Genomic DNA, 23,150 nt, shown 5'->3' with positions numbered 1-23,150 from the left:
TTAATTGAATTTTAATTGATTTATAAGCCTCTTGAATTTAGTGATACTTGGAGTGGTTGTTTTGGTTTATTATAGGTGAAGAAAAGAAAAGAAAAGGAAAAGCGTGGCCTAAGAAGTGTAGCCCAAGGAAAGGAAAGCGTGGCCAAAGTAATAGGAAGCGTGCCGCATGCAAGGGGGAGGGCAACATAAAGGAACCAACCAAGGAAGGCAACTCTGCCCTGCCCACTACAAGGGCAGAGCACAAAAGTGTGCCTTGGAACCAAGAAGAAGAGAACCTTGCCCTGCCCTCCACAAGGGCAGTATCGGGCTCTCCAAGGAAAGAAATCAAAGGAAAAATGCCTATGATGCATGCCACAAGGATCGAACAAGGAACCATGAGGAAGCTAGGACTTAAGGTTGATTGCCGTGCCAAGAAACCAAGGAAATTAATGGAAGGTGTGTCCCAGTCGTGTTTCGAACACGGGACAGCAAAGTGGCAACACTGCCCTGCCCTCCGCGAGGGCAGGGCAGCATTTGGATTGGTGCACAAATCTGGCGCACCACACACAAATCTGGCGCACCAATTCCCTCCTGGCAGCACCATGGCACGTTCCTGGCAGCATCTGGCGCACCAATCCTCTCTTGGCAGCACCAAATTTTTCTGCCCTGCCCTCCGCGAGGGCAGGGCAGCATCCTATGCACCAAGGAAAATTCTGGCGCACCAATTCTCGATCCTGGCAGCACCAAGCACGCACCGTGGCGCACCAACTTTTCCTGCCCTGCCCTTGGCGCGGGCAGGGCAGCATTTCACGCACCAGCCGCACCAAGGCCGCACCAAGGACGCACCACGTCGCACCAATCGTCCGCACCATGCACCAATTTTCTGCCCTGCCCTCCACAAGGGCAGGGCAGCCTCCTGGGAGTCACAATTTTGGGCCGAAAAATTCAATTAAAAATCCATTTTAATTCATTTCTTCACCAAATCAAAAGCCCATCCAAATCCCAAAATCCAAGAATAGAAAGTGTATAAATAGAAGCTAGTTTGATGTAATTAGGAACCTTTTACCACTTTTACCTTTACTTTTGAATTTTACTTTCACCTTTCTTTTGAGCTTTGGCAATTGTTCTTGGGTGACTTTACTGAGAATTCTAAGAATTGGGGAGGAGAATTGATCTCTCTTCTTCCTCATTCTTGCCTGAGCACTTCTAATCTTCTGTTTCTGAGTTTTGAGTGTGAGAAATTGAGGAAATTCTGTCTCAATTCCCATTCAAATTCTCTTCAATTCTCTTTCTGCATAATTGAATCTCTTTACATTTTCTTTACTGCTTTCTCTTCTAATTCTTGTCAATTGCTTTGTTAACTTGGATCTAGGAAGGCAAATAGAGATCTAGGCTCTGCTACCTAGTCTCTTGAGACCTGAGACCCAATTTTACTTTTGGTTCTTCTGTGAACCTTGCTGCATTTTAATTTCCTATTCTGTTTGAATTTCAGTTTACTCTAATTCATCTTCTACTTAATTGATTGCTGCAATTTACTTCTTCTTTGTTTAGATCCTGCAATCCCATTCCTCAATTCCCTTTTATATTCAAGCAATTTACATTCCTTGCCATTTAAGTTACTGCAATTTACATATCTTGCACTTTAAGTTTCAGTTATTTAGTTTCTTGTTCTTTAAGATTCAGTCCATTTTACTTTCCTGTTCTTTAATTTACTGCAAATTCCCCTCTCCCTTTACATTTACTGTCATTTACTTCCTGTTAAACACAAATCACTCAACCAATACTTGATTCGCTTGACTAAACCAACCACTAAACTAAAATTGCTCAATCCTTCAATCCCTGTGGGATCGACCTCACTCATGTGAGTTATTATTACTTGATGCGACCCGGTACACTTGCTGGTGAGTTTTGTGTTGGATCGTTTTCCACACATCAGTAACAATAACAACTAGAGAAGGCAATAAATGACATGAAATCATAAAATTGCATTAATTACAGTTAAAACTACAAAAGTGTTCATAACATGAAAATGACATAAAAGAGAAAATAACAAAAGAGATGAAGAAGATAAAGACAAGAAAGCATAGAAACATAAATGAAACTACACTAAAACAAGAATTAAAGTGCTGAAATTAAAAAGAAAATAAGCTAAAAACCCTAATTCTAGAGAGAGGGGGGAGCTTCTCTCTCTAGAAAATGACCTACAACATGATAAAAACCTAAACCTAATTGCCCCGCCCCCTTCATCCATCTTCAATTTGGCCTTAAATAGCTTCAAAAATAAGTTGGATTGGGTTTTGGGGCCCAGAAATTGACCTCAGCGGTTTCCAATTAATGAGCTCACGTGCAGGGACTTGTGCGGACGCACAGATGTGTGTGTCCGCACACTTGCCAAATCCTGACTTGTACGTGCGCACAAGTACCTGTGTGTACGTACACATGCTTATGTCCACTATTGTAAATTATATATCATTTCGAAGCCCTGGACATTAGCTTTCCAATGCCACTAAAACCGCCTCATTTGGACCTTTGTAGCTCAAGTTATGATCAATTTAGTATAGAGAGGTCGAGGCTGGCAGCTTTCCGAATCCCATTTCTTCATGGTTTCTTCCCTTTTGCATGCTCTTCTCCTCACTTATCCAACCCATGCTTTCCTTGTAAACCTAAAATCACTTAACAAATACATCTAGGCACCAAATAGGATTAAAGTGAATAAAATTGACTAAATTAAGCACAAAAGAGCATGTTTTCACTTTCAAGCACAATTTAGGAAGAAATCTCAAAAGCATGCTATTTAGGTGAATAAATGTGGGTTTATGTGATAGAATCTACTCAAATCAATCCAAAATATATCGTAAAATATGGATTCATCAATTTTCCCACACTTAAACCAAGCATGTCCTCATCCTAAACCAACCAAAGGAGATGAATAAAGGGGTAATTATTAATGCAACTACCTACATGCATGTAACTATACTAAATTCTATCTACATATATCTATACTATAATTCCTATTGAATTTGGTAAAAACAAACAAAAGAATCTCAATCAATCCAAAATAAAGCTTAGGGCCAAGACAAAGCAAATATAGCAATGTAATCAATGTCCGAAGATTGATTTGAAATTTTCAAAAATAAGTTCAACAACTTACAAGAAAATACAAGATAAGGGATGGAAACCTAGAATTGAGCGGTTGAACCCCTCATCGGATGTGTTTACACTCTAGTCGCTCAGTGTTTAGGGCTTAATCACTCAATCCCCCTTTAATCATGTTTCTCAAAGATTTGCAAGTCGTCTAACAATCAACTAATATTTGGTGCATGAATGCAAATATCATGAGGACTTTTGTGGGTTGTAATGGGGCTTAGGTAAGGGTAGGATTAATATAGTTAAGTGGGCTAATAGATTGGATCTTTGATTAGCTCAAGTATTCCACCTAATCCTATATCATCCTATATACATAACAAAACAACCTAACTACCCATTTATCTTTTTTTCTCTCATTCACTCATGCATGCTTCTTTTTAATTCAACTACATATGCATCTCTTATTTACATTCTTATTATTATTTCTTTTTTTTCTATTTCTTTTTTTTCTTTTTTTCTTTTTTTCTTTTTTTATCCTACAAGAGAGATGCATATGTTCCAAGTAATGAATGCATGAGTGTTTTCCCACTTTTCCAAATACTCTCAATGAATACCCCAAAGAACTAACTACCAATGTTTTCTCACAAATTCTCCCACACTTGATTAACACACACAATCAAATCCAAGCTAATCAAAGATACAATTCAAAGACATAATGGTTTTTCACTTAGGGTGAATGATGTGCTTATAATGAGAACAAAAGGGGAATTAAAAGGCTCTAAAGTGATTTGCAAAGGTAGATGTAACGGTTGGCCATATGGGTTAGTGAGTTCAATTTCAAAGATGACCTCAATCATACTAAAAGCAATTCAAAACATCAAACATAGGACATATATACTAAAGCAAATCTAATATTACAATCATAAAAGGAGTTTAACACACAAGAACAAAAATTATGGTTGAAAATGTGCAACCACACAATCAAAGCTCAAATCTCACTTGGTATTTGTTCAAGCTCTTTTCTATGTTCCCTAAAAGGATACTTCAAGCAAGTTCAAGAACAATTTTCAAATCCATCAATGGTATGCCCAAAAAGAGATTTCATGAAAATTTCCTGTAATTTTACCAAACTTATTTATCCTACTATGCAAATGCAAATATTTACTAAAATAAAACTATAAGCACTAAAGAGATATGTACAAACAATACCAAACAAAGTATAATGCAATAAAAGACTAACAAATATTCACAAAAATATACTATCAAAACTAGAAAAATAGTGCAAGTGTTGAGAAAGAGAGAATTTACGCCCTAAAAGATGTGGATCCTCCCCTACACTTAAACATTGCACGGTCCTCCATGCATGCACTCAATCCGGGGGTGAAGAGATGCTCCAAAAGGCTCCACCTTCAGCTGGTGGACACCGGGGCTCCAGGTTGCTATAGAAAACAAGAATTGAGAAAAGGTTAGATGTGTGGTATGGTAAAAGACAATGTGTGTATCCTAAGTATGTGCACACTTTAGAACATATACATTGGTCGGGTGAAAACGGCAACCACATAATCAAAAGAGATAGCATGTTCCTCAATTAAGAAGCCTAGGGTGCAAGTAAAGAATAAGCAAATCTTAAGGCACAAGCAACCCTAGGTAACTACAACTAAAGGGAATTGAATGTATAAGAGATTGGATATTGAAATTGTGCAAGTGAAAGTGCAAAATTAATAGAAAATGGCACAATTAACAATAAGAAATTCAATGATGAAAAACAAACTACTTATTCATCCTTAGGAATAATGAAATAATCACATGTATAAGGTGCATGTTATAAAAAGTGACAAGTCTTGATAAGAATCAAGTCAAGTCGACTAAAAAAATGCAAAGCATTAGCAAGGAACAAATACCTTGTTATGTGATTATATTCACTTTAAGAACCATGATGACTAAGTAGTTCAACTCAATTCACTAAGGTAAAAGTGCACAATTCAAAATGCCACACAAGGATTAAGTCTAATGCATATGGTAGCAACAACATATGAATCAAACTCACAATTCAACTAGGCAATTAAATAAGGCTTTGATGCTCAATGCACATATTCATCAACAATTACACTAAAACTTAAGCAAGAAGCAACCCAATCAACATCAAGCAAACACTTGCAACCTATTCAATTAACAAACAACTAAACAAAAACTAATATAATTACCAAAATAAAAATGAAATGCAAAAACAAAGTAAAACAAGTAAAGAAGAGGGCAGAAGAAAGGAAAGAGAGGGGTGGAGGAGAAAAGAAGAGAAGAAGTAAAGAAAAGAAAAGAAAAGAAGTGTAGTGGTGAAGAAACAGGGGCGTGCGTACGCACAGGGACGTGTGCGTATGCACACTAGGTGGAAAAGAGGTTGTGCGCGCGCACAACAACGTGCGGGCGCTGCGAACAGAAGGGGTGTCACAGCCTGTGCGGACGCACAAGGACTTGTGCACGCGCACAGAAGGAAAAAGGGTTTGCGTTCACACGCATAAAGGGTGTGTGTGCTACGACCAGAGGGGGATTAAGGGGTTGTGCATGTGCACATAGCTATGCGCACACACAGGTAGGATTTTTTTTTGACATGAAGCGTCAAAATTGCCAGCTATCACACCATCTATCTGTACGCACACAGGTCCGTGCGCACGCACAAGGCGCAAAAAGAGAAGGGTGCGAACGCACAAGGCATGCGAATGCTCCCAACAGAAGGGGTGTAAGCTGGTGTGCGCATGCACAAGTGGGTACGCGTGCATAGAACACGAAAATGGGGTTGTGTGCGTATACACAGGTGTGTGCGCACACACATGCTCTATTTTTCTCAAAAAAATTTAGTGCTCTAAGGCACCAAACTTGATATCCAAAATAGCTTTTCAACCCCAAAATATATTATCCATCAAAAACACATAATCAAAGCTAAAATCTAATCAAATTAAGCTTGAATTTAAACTAAGCCTAAGCTATCTACAAGAGACAAAATGCAATAAATGGAAACTATGTACAAAGAGAGAGTTAGAAAGGCGTTACCATGGTGGGGTGTCTCCCACCTAGCACTTCTATTTAGAGTCCTTAAGTTGGACTTTATTGAGAAGCTCTAACAATGCTTGGGTCTCCATATTCTCTATTGATTGCACCAAGCTTTAGTTGAGTGTCCAATAAGCTAGTAGCTCCCAACAAGGAAAACAAAAAGCAAACAAGAGAAATATATTCACAATATCAACATATTCACAAAAGCCAAAAACAAGTAAGCAACATATGTACAATCAACCAAAAAATAAGCTATTTACATATTAACATATTAACAATATCCAAAAACATACACCATTGCAATTCCCTGGAAACGGCGCCAAATTTGATGTTAGGAATTTATCGTCGATCTAGATTTTCACAAAGTAGAATTACATCGTTGAAAGTATAGTCTAGACCAACAATTAACTCCCAAATTAAATGTTTTAAATTTGAATTATAATAACCGAGAGTAATTAAACCTCGGGTCATTCTCCCTAGGAGTTACAATGAAATGTACAATTATTGGCAATGAGAGAGAGCTTGGGGGATTGTGAATTGGGAAAGAAAGAGAGGCAAGGAATATAAATAGCAAGAAAGTAAATGATCATACAAGGAATTAAAAGAAAGCAAGTAAAGGCAATGAAAATGGAAATTAAGTGCTAAAAAGGGCTCTTGGTGAGAATTGTAGAATTTAGGATTCCTATCCTAGTTATGGACCACAAACATGGCAATTGTGTGGAGTCAATCCAAATTAGTCAATCCTCCTTAAGAATTAGTCAAAAGGGCATAATTGGTCTCAATCCATAAGTCCTAGTCAACTCACTAATTACTTAGTGAAAGACTAGCGTCAGCGGAAACCAAACAATTAGCCATTCCCACACAATGCAGAATAGACATCCACAACTCAATTCCACCCAAACAACCAATTTCTCAACCAAGAGTGTAAAAACTAAACATGCAGAAATTAAACATGCAAGAAATAATGGTCAAAGCAATAAAAGTCAAAAGCAACAAAATGCAAGGAAAGGAAACTTCAAATGCAAGAAACCTCTTGGCAAGTAATTGAGAGCTAAGGTTATCTATCCTAGACATTGACCACAAACACACGATGATTATGAAGTGTTAATCCTACTTAGTCAACCTTACATCGAAGATAAGTCAAATAGGCATAGTTAATTTCAATCCCTAAGTCCCATGTCAACACTAGGGGTCACATAGAGTCAAGAAAAATCAAATTAACTAACTACTCTAATATATCAAACATGGATAGACATCAATGACTCAAGAGACACCAAAGTCAACAATTCCAAGCCAAGAGTGGAGAAAAACTAAGTGAAAACTAAGCCAAGCATTTTATCAAACACTTGGTTTGTATTAGAATAAAATAATATTAAATTGCAATAAAATAAATTCTAAAACTACCAAAGCAAGAAAGTAACAATAACAACTAGAGAAAGCAATAAATGACATGAAACATAAAATTGCATTAATTAGAATTAAAATGACAAAAGTGTTCATAACAAGAAAATGACATAAAAGAGAAAATAACAAAAGAGATGAAGAAGATAAAGACAAGAAAGCATAGAAACATAAATGAAACTACACTAAAACAAGAATTAAAGTGCTGAAATTAAAACAAAACTAAGCTAAAAATCCTAATTCTAGAGAGAGGGGCGAGCTTCTCTCTCTAGAAAATGACCTACAACATGACAAAAACCTAAACCTAATTGGCCCCCTTCATCCATCTTCAATTTGGCCTTAAATAGCTTCAGAAATGAGTTGGATTGGGTTTTGGAGGCCTAGAAATCACCCCCACCGGTTTCCAATAAATGAGCTCACGTGCAAGGACCTGTGCGGACGCACAGATGTGTGCGTCCGCACACTTGCTAAATCCTGACTTGTGCGTACTCACACATGCTTATGTCCACTATAGCAAATTATATATCATTTCGAAGCACTGGACGTTAGCTTTCCAATGCCGCTGAAACCATCTCATTTAGATCTCTGTAGCTCAATTTATGATCAATTTAGTACAAAAAGGTTGGCGTTGGCAGCTTTCCAAATCCCATTTCTTCATGGTTTCTTCCCTTTTGCATGCTCTTCTCCTCATTTATCCAACCCATGCTTGTCTTGGAAATCTGAAATCACTTAACAAATACATCAAGGCACCAAATGGGATTAAAGTGAATAAAATTGACTAAATTAAGCACAAAAGAGCATGTTTTCACTTTCAAGCACAATTTAGGAAGAAATCTCAAAAGCATGCTATTTAGGTGAATAAATATGGGTTTATGTGATGGAATTCACTCAAATCAAACTAAAATATATCATAAAATATGGATTCATCAGACCTCCTGTAGGAGGATTTAGACAGCTAGCAGAAGCTTCTAAGGGGCTAGGTCCGAGTGAGAGGGCTTAACCGACGAATGAGGATAGCGGAGAGGAACCTACCCCTCTCCCCTGGTACGTCACTTTTACCCTAATTAGCCGCCTCCTCATATGGACGCTTACTTTGGCATCAAAGTGTCCTTGCAGATGACCCTACCCGCCAACCCACCGACGACTACTTGCTTCACACCTCTTCTCAACTCTCGTGCTCAGGTTCCAACCCTCACCTACAACGATTTATACTCCACCAGTCTGACGAACAACCGAACAATAAAAATTATTATCATATTATATATGTTTGACACAAAATTTTACAATCTCGCATAAACTTACGGTGAGTGAGTGTTGATTCCACGAGAATTAAAGAATTAAACAACCAATGGTTGATTGAGTATTCTAGTCAGGCAATTCATATGGAAATGATGAACGAAATTTTAAACTAGAACTTAAATGACTTGAATTAAAAGAAAGCAATAATGTGACTAGAAGGTAAAGAACATAATATAAAGTGATGAAAATTTAAATTGCAAGAAAGTAATTAGTGGGAAAGTAAATTGCAAAAAAACTAAAGTACAAGAAAGTGTGCAAGAAAGTACAGTGCATGAATGTAGAGTGTAAGAAAGTAAATGAAGCAACGCAAAAAATGTTAATTAAAACATCAATCAAATAGCTTTTCATCTCCTCTTCAAACATGCAATTCATTGATCTCTTGGTAAATCATAAGTGATTAAATTCCAATGTCTTGCTAATTCAGTCCCTCTTAACTTGATCGATTGCCAATGTCTTGATCTAATTGCTCATGAAAAGAGATGAAGATTTGGTCTCTGATTTAAAGCCACACAATTTCATGAATCAAGTTATGGATTGATTACATGTCACATCAATCCCAAACCCAAATTCACCAAATTGGGAGATAGATCTTCAAGCTCAATTCTACGATTTCTCTCTCAAGTTTTCATAGAATTCAAGTGAGATTGAAACTATCTCTCAATAGATTTTGAATCCTTGGAATGAAGAACAAAGATTCTTTCTAAAGAAGCAAATGAAAGATGAATTGAAGATGAAGAGTAAATCACAATTGATCCATTAAATTCAATAGAGTTCTTTTCTCCCAATCAAATAGGGAATTAGCCACTCATGGCTTAGAAAATATGAAAAGTAAAAAGAGGAGAAGAGTGGAAGAAAAGAACTCAAAGAGCTAGCTAAATTCCCCCAAAGTTTTCCTTCATCCTCAATTTAAAACCTATCTAAAATTACAATTCAAATGAAATTCAAATTACCTTAAATTCAAGATTAAATTGAGATGGATTCCATGGGCTTGATCTAATTGGAAGATTGAAAAATTAAGGAATGAATGATGAAGTTGAGCATTGGAGGTTGGAGGTTGAATGTGGAGCACAATGCAAAGCCAAACTTTTTCATCAAAGGATAGCCCAAATCATGCCTCTGTCGTGCTACGCCAATTGCTTTCTTTCCTTAAATTTGTCCAAAAATTGATAAGTGAGGCAACTAACATGAGACGATAATGGGCTTGGCATGAAACTTGAATAAGCCCAAATGTCCTAGTATGATGCTGAGGCGTGGTACGTCGAGGACTTGGCGTGACACTTCAATGACTATTTAGACCAAATTTGTGAAACTTAAGTCACAGGCACGATACGGGACAACATTGGCATGGGACGTTAGTTTGCAGTTGTGCGTACGTATGCTTTGAAGATCACGCCTGTTGTGCGTACGCATGAAGTGATGCATACACATGACTTACTGAATTCTTCATTTGTGTATACGCATGGGTGCATGCGTATGCATGCTTTTACTTAATTTGGACAATTGTGCATATGCATGAATGCATTCGTACGCACGATTGTCGTGGCACGCCAGCACTTTTACGTGGGAAGTCAAAGCTTTCCAGGCCCAGATGTGTTGGTTTTTGTCTTTGGAAAAGGTGTTTCCTTAGCTTTCAAAGCGTGCCCTTTCTTTCAAAGCGTTTCTTTTGTTTCCTCCTTTGTTCTTTAGATTTTTGTTTCATTTCTTATACTTATCAAAGCACAAAACAACTTCAAAGAGCATTGATCAAGGCACCAAAAGTCTCATTTAAAGCAAGAAAATTTCTATCTTAAATTTTAAAAAAGAAATATTAAGAACATAGATTTTAAAATATGAAATTCCTAATAAAAATACTAAATTACTACCACTATCTAAAGAAATAATAACTAAAAACTATTAAAGATATGCGTGCATCAATGTTTTACTTCCACTATTAAATTTTTTTAGATTTGTCATTGCCAATGACCCAATTATCAATAAAAATAAATCAATATTTATTTTATAAAAATTTATATTTACTGATGCCCTAGCCAAGGTGGAGATCGTAGAGCTATGACTGGAGCATCATAGGATGAGTCACTCGCATCTTGCGCATAAAGAAGTACATGTAACGATGCTCATCCATTAATTGAGATTGGATAGCTGTGTTTTGACAATCAGCTGGAGGCGGGTATCTGCTTCTCATACCTCTATTGAACATGCCGCTACTCCTCCTACACATACTAGTAGCGTGCCTCGAGCTCTATGAATCTTGTCCTATTCTGCTTCAGATCCCTGTTGAGCAAGATAACATGCTCTTGCTCCCTAATGTCGATCGGTCTATTAGAAGTAGACTCAGTATTAGAATAACATGGAGTAATGGTGATACAGACACGTTCAATCCCGTAGATCCTTTTCTCCTTGCATCTGCCTGCTGTCTACGTCCACAAAGGCATCCTCCGAGACTTGAGCGGGTCTGGCCCCTTCAGCGACCCTGATCCCACGTTGGTTAATTAGATATTTAATATTGAGAAGTACTACACATACAAGTTATTTGGTTTATAAGTCATACAAGTTGGGAGAAACTTAACAAAAAGCACGCTGGCCCATATACAATTTTCATGGCGTGCTTTGCGTTTCTCCTCCTCCTCCTCTTCCTTCTTCTTCTCCTTCTTCTTCTCATACTCTTCTTCTTCTTCCTCCATAAAAACGAGTTTCTTGTCAAATTTTTTCGATCTCCTTCGTTCGTTCTCTCTTTGCCTTTTCATTCGTTGTTTTATCTGCGTTTATCATTGGTATTCTTGCTTCATTTTTTTTCGATTTTCATGGTTTCTGAAATCAAGCTTTGAAATTGTTTTGAAGATAATGGAACTTCAGAAATACACCCAAATGATTACAGAAATACACCTAACCGATTACAGAAATACACCCAAACGGTTACAGAAATACACCCAAACGGTTACATGAATTCACCCAAATGATTATAGAAATACACCCAAAGGATTATGAAAATACACCCAAAGGATTTAAAAAATACACCCAAAATTCGTTGAAGTACACCCTATGCATAATTCAGAACTCTTCCTCTTTCTCCTCCTCATCTTTTACAGCTTCTTCTTCTTCTTCTTCATTTTCTTATTTCATATTCTCATAATTCTTTTTTAGAGGAAAAAATCAAACAAACAAGAAAAAAATACATAATGTTGCAAAATCAAAAGAAGAACGAGGAGAAACACGACGATGAAGATGAAACACTTCAAAAACGAAAAAGAAGAAGAAGAAGAAAAAGAGGCACAAAAAAAGAAGAAGAAGGAGAAGAAAAAGAGGAGGCATAGAGAAAAAAAAAAGAAATAAATGACTTATATAACTTGTATGGAAACACTTGTATGTGGAGAATTCCTTTTTAACATTTCAATATGCTCTTTTCTATAAAAAAAAAAAAAAAAAAAAAAAAAAAAAAAAAAGAGACAGATGACTTAATTACAATATTTAACATTTCAATATGCTCTTTCCTAACGTCAGAATATGATGTTGAGATGTTTCTTACATTAAGGTCATTTATGAAGGGAAACAAGCCATATATCAAACTATCAAAGGAAATGATGATGACTTATTATTCCGATGAATTAGGCCACTACATGTAATAAAAAGTAGTGTAATAACGTGTTGAATTCACAATTTAAAAGAACCCAATTGAGAGCTCCCATTTAGGCTCTTGGCAAAATATTTTGCTAAAAATTCCTTTATTGTGGCCTTTCTGTAGATTGCAGGATTTTCTTCTGAAAGTAGTTCCTTGATAGGACCATAGACCTTAGGAGTACCTTCAACTGGATCCTGTGCATTCACAAAGAAGCTTGCTATAGAAATTCTTGGTCCTGTTTTCTTTGATAACACCCGGTGATAAATACTGATGAATTTATCATTTGTGATAAGCTGCAACATTCAAAGGGAAATTGATAAATATACTATACACAATTGAAGAAACAACAGAAGTAGTTCATATTTCTATTTTTTTTTTATGCTTTCTTCTTTCACCTACCGTCAGTCCAATTAAAATTTAAGGGCTTTTTGTTTTTTCTTTATTTTCCCCTAAACAATTTAGTTGTTTTATCCATGAAAATGGTTGATTTTGCCCCCCGCCCCCCCCCCCCCCCCCTTTAGAGTGTAGTATTTGAACGTGCATTAGAAATATTAATAATCTAAGATGAACTAAGATAGACCATTTTTGTTTAACCTAAAATATATTTTATTTGATATAATCTATAAAAATTATATTTTGTTGTTTCTAAGTATAATAAGATGCTTATTATTTTGGGCAATGCTATATCTATTATTTTTACATACATTTAATTTAATAAATAAAAAAGTAGATTAACGTCTGGTCATACACTAGTTATAAAATAAAGGAGAATATATGCATTTTTTTTTCACTCACATTGATGAGAAGCTTTAAAATTCTAATTAACTTTTAATATTATTTAATTTTATACTTAGTGTTCGAAATAAATTTCAATTCTAATTGCTACATTTGCTTTTCTATAATCTACATATTATCAAATTTAATGTTGACAAAGAGACAAGTAGAGACGAATTTTGAACTATTCAATCCACTTCACCCTACTCTATCTTATATAGAACTCGTACTACTCTTACGCGTAGGTTTTGAAAATATGTATTTTAATTTTTTTTAAAGTTAAAAATTGAAACTTAAATTTAAAATTTTTATTTAAAAAAAGTTATATTATTTAAAATATAATTCGTTTTCTATTTTTTTTTCTTTTGTTATGAGAAACTTATCAACACTAAATCATCAGAGTGGTACAGGACTTTCTCTAATACTCATCACAGCCCATATGTATTCTAAGTTTCTAACCTTACCGTTGAGTAATATCATATATGTATTTGAATAAAAATATATATGTATTCAATTAAAATCGTAATTTATAATCTTATATTTTTATATTTATTTTTCTATTATTTTTAATATATAATAATTATTGTAATTATATATGTGTGCACACGTAGGCGTGCACGTGTATGTGCATGTGTGCTTGTACGTATCTCATCCCACATTGTAGTGAAACTAGCCACAAAGACAACCCGCCCCCTCACTGAATCAAGTAATTTCCTGTCTTAATTGATTGGAGAGAATGATACTTGTGGGTTCGGTTACTATTATCTTCTATTTCCTAATTTGCCTTTTATTCAATGTTCTAAAAATCGGATTAGGCCGGGTAGTTTGATCGAATTATTCAGGAATCGATCTTTTGACTGGTCCGATTAATATTTAAAATTGGTTTGCAAAAAATTAGTGCAGAAACCAATCGAATTGACAGTTAATTAGTAAATTGACTGAATCGGCCGGTTTGTTTTTTACGTTAGGGTTAAGTATGATTTTGATCCCTAACGTAGACTCTAAAAATTTATTTTGTCCCTGACCTTTTTTTCGCTACAAAATGGTTCCGAACGTTTAAATTAGCTTTAAAATCGTCTTTTGGACAAAAATACCCCTCCCTCTTCTTTTCCAAAATCAACCAGAAACAGAATCACAGAGGCACAAGCAAATGCAGAAAACAGAAGCAGGCAAAAGTAGAAAGCAGAAGCAGAATAACAACAATCAAACAACAACAACCAGAAAAACAACAACAACAATAACAATAGATAATGAAATCAAAACAATAACAAAAGCAGAATCAGAAGTAGAAACAAAAATAGAAACAGGCAGAAGCAGAAGCAACAAGAAGCATCAACAACAACAATGGAATAAAAGGAATAATCAAAAGCAACCAGAAGCATCATCATCAACAACAACAACAACAACAATGGAATAAATAGAAGCAAAACACCTTCCTTTAAATTTGAAAAATTAAAGAAAAAGGAATAAAAAATTGAAACAGCATTGCGGTGGTGGTGGGGGAGGAGGGGGTGCGGCAGTGAACTGCGAATCGCGAGGGGAGGAGAGCTGCGGTGGTGGTGGCGGATCGCGTGGAAAGGGCTGCAGCAGTGGTGGCAACGCCAGGAATTGCAACGAGAACAGCGATGCGGTGGTCGTGGGCTGTGAATCACGATGAGAAAGGCGCTGTGGTGGTCAGCGGTGCTGCGAATCGCGACGAGGGCACGGGTGTGGTGACGAGAAAGGCTCCGATCCTCTCTTCTCTTTCTCTCTCCCTCTGCTCTCTCCTCTCTTGACGTTAGTTTGAGTGTGTGAGAAAGAAAGGAACAGCGACGAGGAAGCAATAACGATGGCAAGGAGCAACGGCGGCGGGGAGCAGCAGCGGCGATGTGGAGATTCACTACAAGACACACGGAGGTTTGCGGCGGTAATTTGGGGGCGGTTTATCAAACCGCTGTGAATGGAAGAATTGGGGCGGTTCAACTTGAGGTTTTTGAGTGCGCAGCTAGACAATTTTAATTTGGGAGGTTTTTATCAAACCCCAACCCATTCTCTCCCTCCCTGATTGAAACATGGTGAATAACTTTTAAGGGTTCTCTGCCTTTCCTCGGCATTCAAAATCACACCTTTCTCATCTTATCGAGTTTTGGCGTTGCTCAATGTCCTTGCTTCGCCATGAATGTGTATCATCTCTCACTACCAATTCAGTCTACCTCTACCTGCGAATCCCGCAAACAAATCTCCATTCAATCCGTCACCCACACACTGCCCTTCGATCGTTCTGGTCGCGACCTAAGTTTCTGAGATCGAGAGAGAAAGCGCATCTTCCTTCAGCACATCTCCTCCGCCAACGACGTCGTTGCTCTCTTCGTTATCAAGCTATCAATTTTTGCACTCTCTTCTTTTTTTCACTCATCTTCTATTTCTGGTGTCTTTCTCCTTTCCTTTCTATTCATTTATTTATTTTTTATTCTGATATTCTGATTGATTTGCTCTTTGATATAACAATATTTAATAAGTTTTAGTTTCTCTTAATTGAATTGTTTCAAATTCTCAAACATTCCAAGTGTTTGATGAAATACTTATTAGTTTTTTTCTCACTAAATGCAGTAATTGATGTTGATTTAGTAAAAGATTATTAATTTGTGAGGGAGGACCAAAATATGAGTGAGGATTTTAATAATGATTCCTCAAACATGGTGGTTCTATCTTTTTAGTTTTTGGAATTCCCTTATTTTTATGGATTTTATGAGCTTTAGATTTTATCTTATTTTGCTCAGTAACTGAGAGCTTAATAACCATGTTGTCATTGTATTTTTCTTGAAATCTCTATAGGCAATCATATGTTTAGAATTGGTTTCTGTTAAAATTATTAAATATAATTGCTAGCTACTAGTCATTCTATCTGGGTTCGGGGAAGATAGGGCTTTGATAGTTAATCCCTTAATCAGTTATGCCAAGGTACTATATTCTTGGCTTGATAGCAGTAATTAAGAGATTAACAGAATTTGGTTATGTCTAGGTGATCATGGGGTGAATGTAATCAAGTGATTGACAAATTTGGTTATGTCTAGAAAATCATGGGTAAATGCAATCAAGAGATTGCCTCCTTGATCTAGCTCTGATGTTTAAGTGAGTACCTAGAATAAGAAGTCTCAAAAAAGGAGTGTGCATGTTCATGTATGTTTGTGTGAGAGAGTGACAAAATGAGCTAATATTCATATACTTAGAGGCATCTACAGGTTGAGTAATCTTGACTTGTCACTGATTAGGAACTCAGAATAGTTGGTATGAGATCTTCTATGATTGTTTTTTTCCTCTGTTGAAGTTTCTTCTCCCATTGTAAAATCAAACAACCCCATGCACAGTAAGTTAGTTAGTATGAACCCATTTGAAAATTCAAATTGTGAGCATCTGGCTTAATAGATAATGAACGTGTTATGTCAATGTTGTGTTACCCATTTCGCAGTCCAATTCCAAGTTTCTATGTGTTGATTGTGTTTTTTATATATCTTAATTGGTTTTATCTGATGTCTAAATCTGTTTCTATGTAATTTCTTTTCCTCAAAATTCTATGTAGAGGGTGCCGCCTTCAATTTGAGGTTACTTTTCAGTCTTAAAAAGTTACTTGAGATTTAAAGGTTATTAACTTCTTGCTTGTCCCAGCCTCCCAAAACTAGGTTGGTACAGTGATAGTTAAAAGTTTTTCTTACAGAAGGGGCAAGGAAATTGGTAGATTATTTTTTTGGTGCATGTGTGGCATTGGCATGGATTGTATCAAGTGCTGTAAATAAAATTCATTGGTTTAGGCTGCAGCAGCAAGAGAACTGGATAGCTTTGTCGTAAGTAATTTTTATCATTGTTAGTTTCTTTTAATGGTAATTTCTCTGTGCTTCCTATCTATTTCTTTGCATTAAATGATTTGTTTTTTTTTTTGTTTTGTCTAATTTATGCATTCATTAACAGTCTGATGTGAAAAATAACACCTATTACATTGGTTTTCCTGGCTGCTATGGTGCCCTGCTTAGAGCCTCTGGGTGTCCTCTCCTTTGATTGGAACTTCAAAAATATGGGTGAGGATGATGACAATGATTCCTCAAACACGGTCATTCTATCTTTTTAGATTTTGGAATTAGCTTATTTTTATGGATTTTTATGAGCTTTGGGTTTTATCTTACTTTGCTTAGTAACTGAGAGCTTAATAACCATGTTGCTTCAAGGAAGATATGTCTAATTGAATTAGCAGTTGTTAAATTTTTTATTAAGCAAGTCAAATTATTGATTAATAATGAATTTGTTAACAGGTGATTTTTGTTGCAATCGAAGGGAGCATAAGTGTAAGTATAGAAGATTGTAAGAATCGAGTTTGAATTTCGATCACTTCCCCTTTTTGAAACTTTATGCAATTCTTCTAGATCATGTAGTAGTATATACGGAATTGGATGAAGAATTTAGAAAAGGTTTAGTGCATTTAAAGAGCAAATTAATCTTGTTGAGGCTAACAAAAGATTTAGTGCATTTAAAGAGGAGTGTTGCGTTTCAGAGTTTTGAAATTCTTTTTATGTTATTTATCTCTGGTTTTAGGGCAATTTGTAGGGATGAGCTTAGTGGTTTCTCACGGAAGTAGCTAGATTTGGAAATATATTTAAAGATCCACAATGGCACAATTTAGATCAATATTTCTTAAGGTTCGTTTATTTTACATGGCCTATCACATGATTATACATTTAAACTTTTTTTCATGATTGAATTCTTAGAGTATTAATGTTTTACAAACATTTTTCATTAGAATTTTGTACAAATATTTTTAGATTAGACTTGGACCATGCTTTGGGTGATATGCAATCCACAGAAGAAGTAGAAAAGACAATGTAGGAATGTCTTTCATGAAAGTTTTTCACATGAGTTTTGCAAAGAGATAGCTAACATGGTTTTAAAAGAACACAATATTATAGTACTAATTAATCACTGTCACTGAATTGTTTTGCAACTTGAATATTTAGGTATGTTCTTGTCCTTTTGGTTTGATTATTATGTCTCCAGTTTTATTTATAATCATTGAATTATTAGAGTAAAATTGGTTATTGTCTACAAGGAGAACTAAAGAGGTGGTGGCCATCATTTTTTTACTCTTCAATACTAAGGATGGATAATTAGTAAATTATAAGGAGTATTTGAACTCCCTTTCGAAGGCAGGTTTGTCTCCTCCATTTAGTGTTCTTCTTGTGTGTTATTCACTCTTTCTTTGAATACTTTTTCTCTTTTTATGATTTTATAAAAAGCAATGCTATTTGAAGCGATCTTAAATATGAAAAAATGTAATTTCTAATGTAGGCTTTGATATTTAATTACCACTTATCAATCCAGCATCATTGACGCCATTTTGTATCTAAATGCATTTTTGGTAATTCAATTATCTATTAATGCATTTTTATTTTGAATTTATTAGATACTATGTTAGTTTTGATTAACATATAGATTGGTGTTTTTGAATTTATTAGATACCATTTTAGTATATTTGGCTTACTTATTTCTTTTTTGTTTTTCTTTTTTCCATATGGAAAGAAACGGGAACCGCAATGAAATCGTGACCTTAGCTCTATGATACCAAGAAGACTTAACAAGAAGGTAAGAAGACAGCGAATTAATAAATTCTGTAGAATATTCGATTCAGTGATTGAGAACTGTGGTGGTTTGTATTGTTGTGTGTATAAATTTATTCACCACTTCACGTATGAATTAACAGTCTATTTTTGCATGCACCTAAGAGCCAATATATGTTGACTTTTGAGTCATCTTCTGCATAAAATTGATCAAATTGTGATTTTCAATTATAAGAATCATCCAACACTATTTATTATATTTGTCACTGAAAATTGAATATAATATTGTTTCAGAATTTAACAAAATTATCAAGTTTTAGTAATTTCAACATTTTATAGTAACTTATTTCACTTGGAAGATTTTTGTTTTAGACTTGAAGACTAGTCTAACTGCATAACTTGATATTGTCATGTTTATTTTTTTGAGCTTTGGAATTGGCTACTGTGATGTAGACTTCTGTAGACTATACGTTTGTTAACAACTTTAAGATATAATATGCCAAGCATTTAGGTCCAATAAATAGTTCATGTAACCATGATTAAAAAAATGTGGTTGCTTTTTTTAATTTTGGCATTTTGGTTTTTCTCTTTTTAAACCTTATTTAGGAATTAGGAGGATATTTAGGAGGGCGATTAGGAGGGTATATCATTACCCTTTTTTCCTTTCAATTTTAATTTTGGGAGAGGCAATGGGATGTATCGACTTGCTAATAATTTTCGGTATTAAATGCCGAATTCCCAAGAGATTATAACTTCTGAAAGTTTTGAAGGCAATATTCTAATCATGTTTGGTTTAATCTATATGTCAACTTGTATAGATAGACTTTTTTTGTATTCCATAACATTGTTAGAATGATTGAAGGAGCGTGTTATTTTGCAGGGAGCTATTATAGAGTCATTGATAACTATAGTCATGATTGCTCTGAAGGATTTGTATGCTGAATTTGTTCTTAAAAAACCTAAAGAAAAGGTTCTGCTGGCAAACCATTTACATTTGCTTTATATGTGTTGGTAGCTACAATTCTACATTTAATTGATTAAGTATTTTTTTATTTACAAAAAAAAAGGCTTTTGGAAAGTTCTTAGAAAGTTTTTACAATTTGAATAATATCACTCATAATTGGTGTGTTTTTTTAAAGCTCGTGTATGATAATTGCGGCGGTTCAAAACCATCGCATTTTTAAAAAAAATTCACCCAAATATGTGGCAGTTTTAAAACCGCTATAGATTTTTTTTAAATTCACTGACTAAAATAGCGGCGGTTCTGCAACCGCTGCAAATCATATTTTTTTAAAATTTACTTATTTGCAGCGGTTGTGCCAGCGGTTTCCCAAAACCGTCGCAAAATCAAATCTCCACCCCTTAATTGAAAACGCTTGTGGAACCGCTGAAATTTCGTTTCGCAGCAGTTAAAAACTGCCACAAATCCCTAAAAAACTGCCACTATTCGGCGTGTCTCTTGTAGTGATTCCTTACCTTCACTTCCCCCTTCCCCTTCTTCCTTGGAAACAGCACCTCCCCCCCAAAAGCGCGACCTTCCTTTCCCCCTTTCCCCGTTTATTTTTTTTTATTTTATATTTTTTTAGTTAGGGATAATTTGGTAATAAAAATAAAAACTTGGTAAAAAGGACCATTTTAAAACTAAGTTAAATCTTTGGGACTATTTTGTAGTCAAAAAAAGGCCAGGGATGAAATAAATTTTTGAACTCTACGTTAGGGACCAAAATCGTACTTAACCCTCCACATTATAACAGCATCATTATGATTTCTTTCCCAAAAAAAAAAGAAAGCCCAAATGGGCAGAAGGCCAGAAGCCCATCTCTATCTCCCCAAAATCCCTAGTTTTTAAATTGTGCAGCTAGAAGCAAACATATCCCTTTCTCTCTTCTCTCTCTCTTCCCAAAATTCAACCTTAATTTTTGTAACCCTATCAAAGCAAACAGTAAAGGCACGTCGGCGGCACGCCCCTCTCACAGAAAACTCACGTTGCAGTCGAACTAGCATCTTCATCCTGTCGGCATCACTCAGTTTCATTCACTTTTAACTCTCGCTGACATGCTTCAGATCTGTCACGGATTTCTCCGATCCCTCCCTGTAATTTGCATTTGTTCTTCTCATCGGCGCTATGTCGCAGTTTTCTTCCCTACATCACTGACGTTTGTTTTTTCCTTGGCCTCTCTCTCTCTCTCTCTCTCTCTCTCTCTCTCCCTCTCTCTCTCTCTCCCTCCCTCCCTCCCTCCCTCCCTCCCTCCCCGAATTTGCTCTATGTCATCGCTGATAAGCCTCCAGCTCCCCATTGCTTCTTCAATTTCATTTGTGAGCTAATTATTTTTTTCTGATTATTTTTTTGACTGTTGATTATTGTTAACAGGAATATGGATTGTTATTGATTGTTTTTAACGAATTCTGGTGGTGTCTGATATGTGATTATGATTATGATTTGTGATGAGTAGTAATTTTTTATTTAGTTGAAAAGTTTGTTATTGTTTTTGTTTTTATTTTTGTTGGTGGAATGTATTTGTTAATTATGTATACTTTGATTTTTTTATTATAAACTTTGTTATTTGAATTTTTAAAGATAAATTATAAACAAGTTATTCTATAAAATTATAAAATTTTAAATTTTATTAGTTTAAAAATTATTATATTTAAATATTTGAATTTTATATTAAAATTTTAATATATATTTATTTTATATTTAATTATATCAGTTCAATTACGGTTCAACTCCAATCGAACCATTAAACTATGAAATTAGTTATCTCAGCGGTTCGGTACTCACAAACTTGTTTCTACCACATCATCCATCATGGTGACCATCACATCAACAAATCTGGTCCTCACTATCAAATTCCCACCCGACTGCACCTTATCCTACACCACATCATACCACCCCAATTCACTGTCATCGTTGACACCATTACCTTTAAAAGCAAAGTTGTTTGGTTCTTTTTTTTTTCTCCATCAATTTCACTCTTCAGCTTGTTGACAATGTAAATTTGAGTGGTGTAGCAGTGGGTGAGGTGTGCTAGCGATGAGTTAAAGGTGATGACAATGAGTGTACTGGTAGTGTTAGATAAAGGGAATGGTGCGTACAGTGATGGTGTGAGAGGTGATGATGGTGAGACGATGATAACAATTCAGTATTTATAAGTTAATAGTCAAAATCGTCCTTGAAAGATATCCCGATCTCTATTTTGGTCCTCGAAATCGTCCCTAAAAGATACACGGCTTGGTCACGTTAGTCCTTCCGTCGGTTGGGATGATGACGTGTCATGTTAAGTGCCACGTGACATGATGACATGGTGGGTTAATGCCACGTGTCACAAGACGATTGGTTAACGTGTCAGATTAGTGACACGTGGCACACCACGTGTCACTTGACATGTAAAAAAATTATCTATAATCAAAATAGTCCTTGAAAATTCAGACGTAAGTCATTTTCATCTCTAAAATTTTAAAAATTAATCAAGTTAGTCCTTATATAATTTTTTTATTTTTTCTTCATAATATTAAATTTGAAATATTGTTTGATACTACTAATTTTAATAGAAATGTAATTGACAAATAAAAAATTAGTAATTATATCTTTTCTTCTTAAAAAATTTTTCAAAAAAAATTATCTCTCCTTTAATTCTTCTTAAAATCTCTCTTATTCTTTTATGCTCTAAAATATTTTTCTTACATTATTACATTTTGCTGGAATATATATATATAATATATATATATATATATATATATACACACTCAAAAATAGTGGTATAACTTTGTTTAGGTTAACATATATAAATTTTAATTTTGAGCATATGACTTTATTTAGGTTAACAAATACATACATTTTAATTTTGAATATATATATATATATATATATATATATATATATATATATATATATATATATATGCCAACAAAATATAATAATGTAAGAAAAATGTTTTAGAATAGAAAAGAATAAGAGAGATTTTGAGAAGAATTAAAGGAGAGAGATAATTTTATTACAAAAATTTTAAGAAGAAAAGATACGATTACTAATGTTTTGTTTGTCAATTACATTTCTATTAAAATTAGTAATATCAAAAAATATTTCAAATTTAATATTATGAAGAAAAATAAAAAAATTTATATAAGGACTAATTTGATTAATTTTTTTTTTAAATTTTAGGGATGAAAATGACTTATATCTGAACTTTCAAGGACTATTTTGATTATAAATAACTTTTTTACATGTCAAGTGACACGTGGCGTGCCAAGTGTCATTGATTTGACACGTCAACCAATCATCTTGTGACACGTGGCATTAACCCACCACGTCATCTTTTAATTGACAGAAGGACTAACGTGACCAAGTCGTGTATCTTTCGGGGACG

At 34.9% G+C, this 23,150-nt stretch overlaps 1 protein-coding gene and 2 long non-coding RNA genes across 5 annotated transcripts in view; 2 read left to right on the top strand and 1 right to left on the bottom strand.

Annotated features, from left to right (window-relative positions):
- Window positions 1-12,132: 12,132 nt before the first annotated feature.
- Window positions 12,133-23,150, bottom strand: part of LOC112796785 (1-aminocyclopropane-1-carboxylate oxidase homolog 12-like) — a 30,179-nt gene continuing 19,161 nt past the window's right edge. For 2 of the 3 annotated variants that reach the window (XM_025839402.3, XM_072235569.1), the window contains one exon: window positions 12,264-12,720. In XM_025839402.3, the coding sequence (XP_025695187.1) occupies window positions 12,460-12,720 (261 nt within the window). In that variant the 3' untranslated portion in view covers window positions 12,264-12,459. Of the gene's footprint in view, window positions 12,721-23,150 lie in introns of all 3 variants that reach the window. The other variant, XM_072235570.1, reaches the window with a different exon arrangement.
- On the top strand, window positions 16,847-17,632 carry LOC140184435 (uncharacterized). Its single transcript, XR_011881128.1, has 3 exons — window positions 16,847-17,022; window positions 17,147-17,253; window positions 17,485-17,632. It is a non-coding gene; the product is annotated as an uncharacterized lncRNA (long non-coding RNA).
- On the top strand, window positions 18,276-19,783 carry LOC112796787 (uncharacterized). Its single transcript, XR_011881129.1, has 4 exons — window positions 18,276-18,376; window positions 18,515-18,584; window positions 18,746-18,808; window positions 19,664-19,783. It is a non-coding gene; the product is annotated as an uncharacterized lncRNA (long non-coding RNA).

The sequence above is a fragment of the Arachis hypogaea genome, chromosome 4, assembly GCF_003086295.3.
Source record: "Arachis hypogaea cultivar Tifrunner chromosome 4, arahy.Tifrunner.gnm2.J5K5, whole genome shotgun sequence".
NCBI lineage: Eukaryota > Viridiplantae > Streptophyta > Magnoliopsida > Fabales > Fabaceae > Arachis > Arachis hypogaea.
The sequence above is the reverse complement of the archived record's forward strand: the minus strand, read 5'-3'. Positions and strand labels throughout refer to the sequence as shown.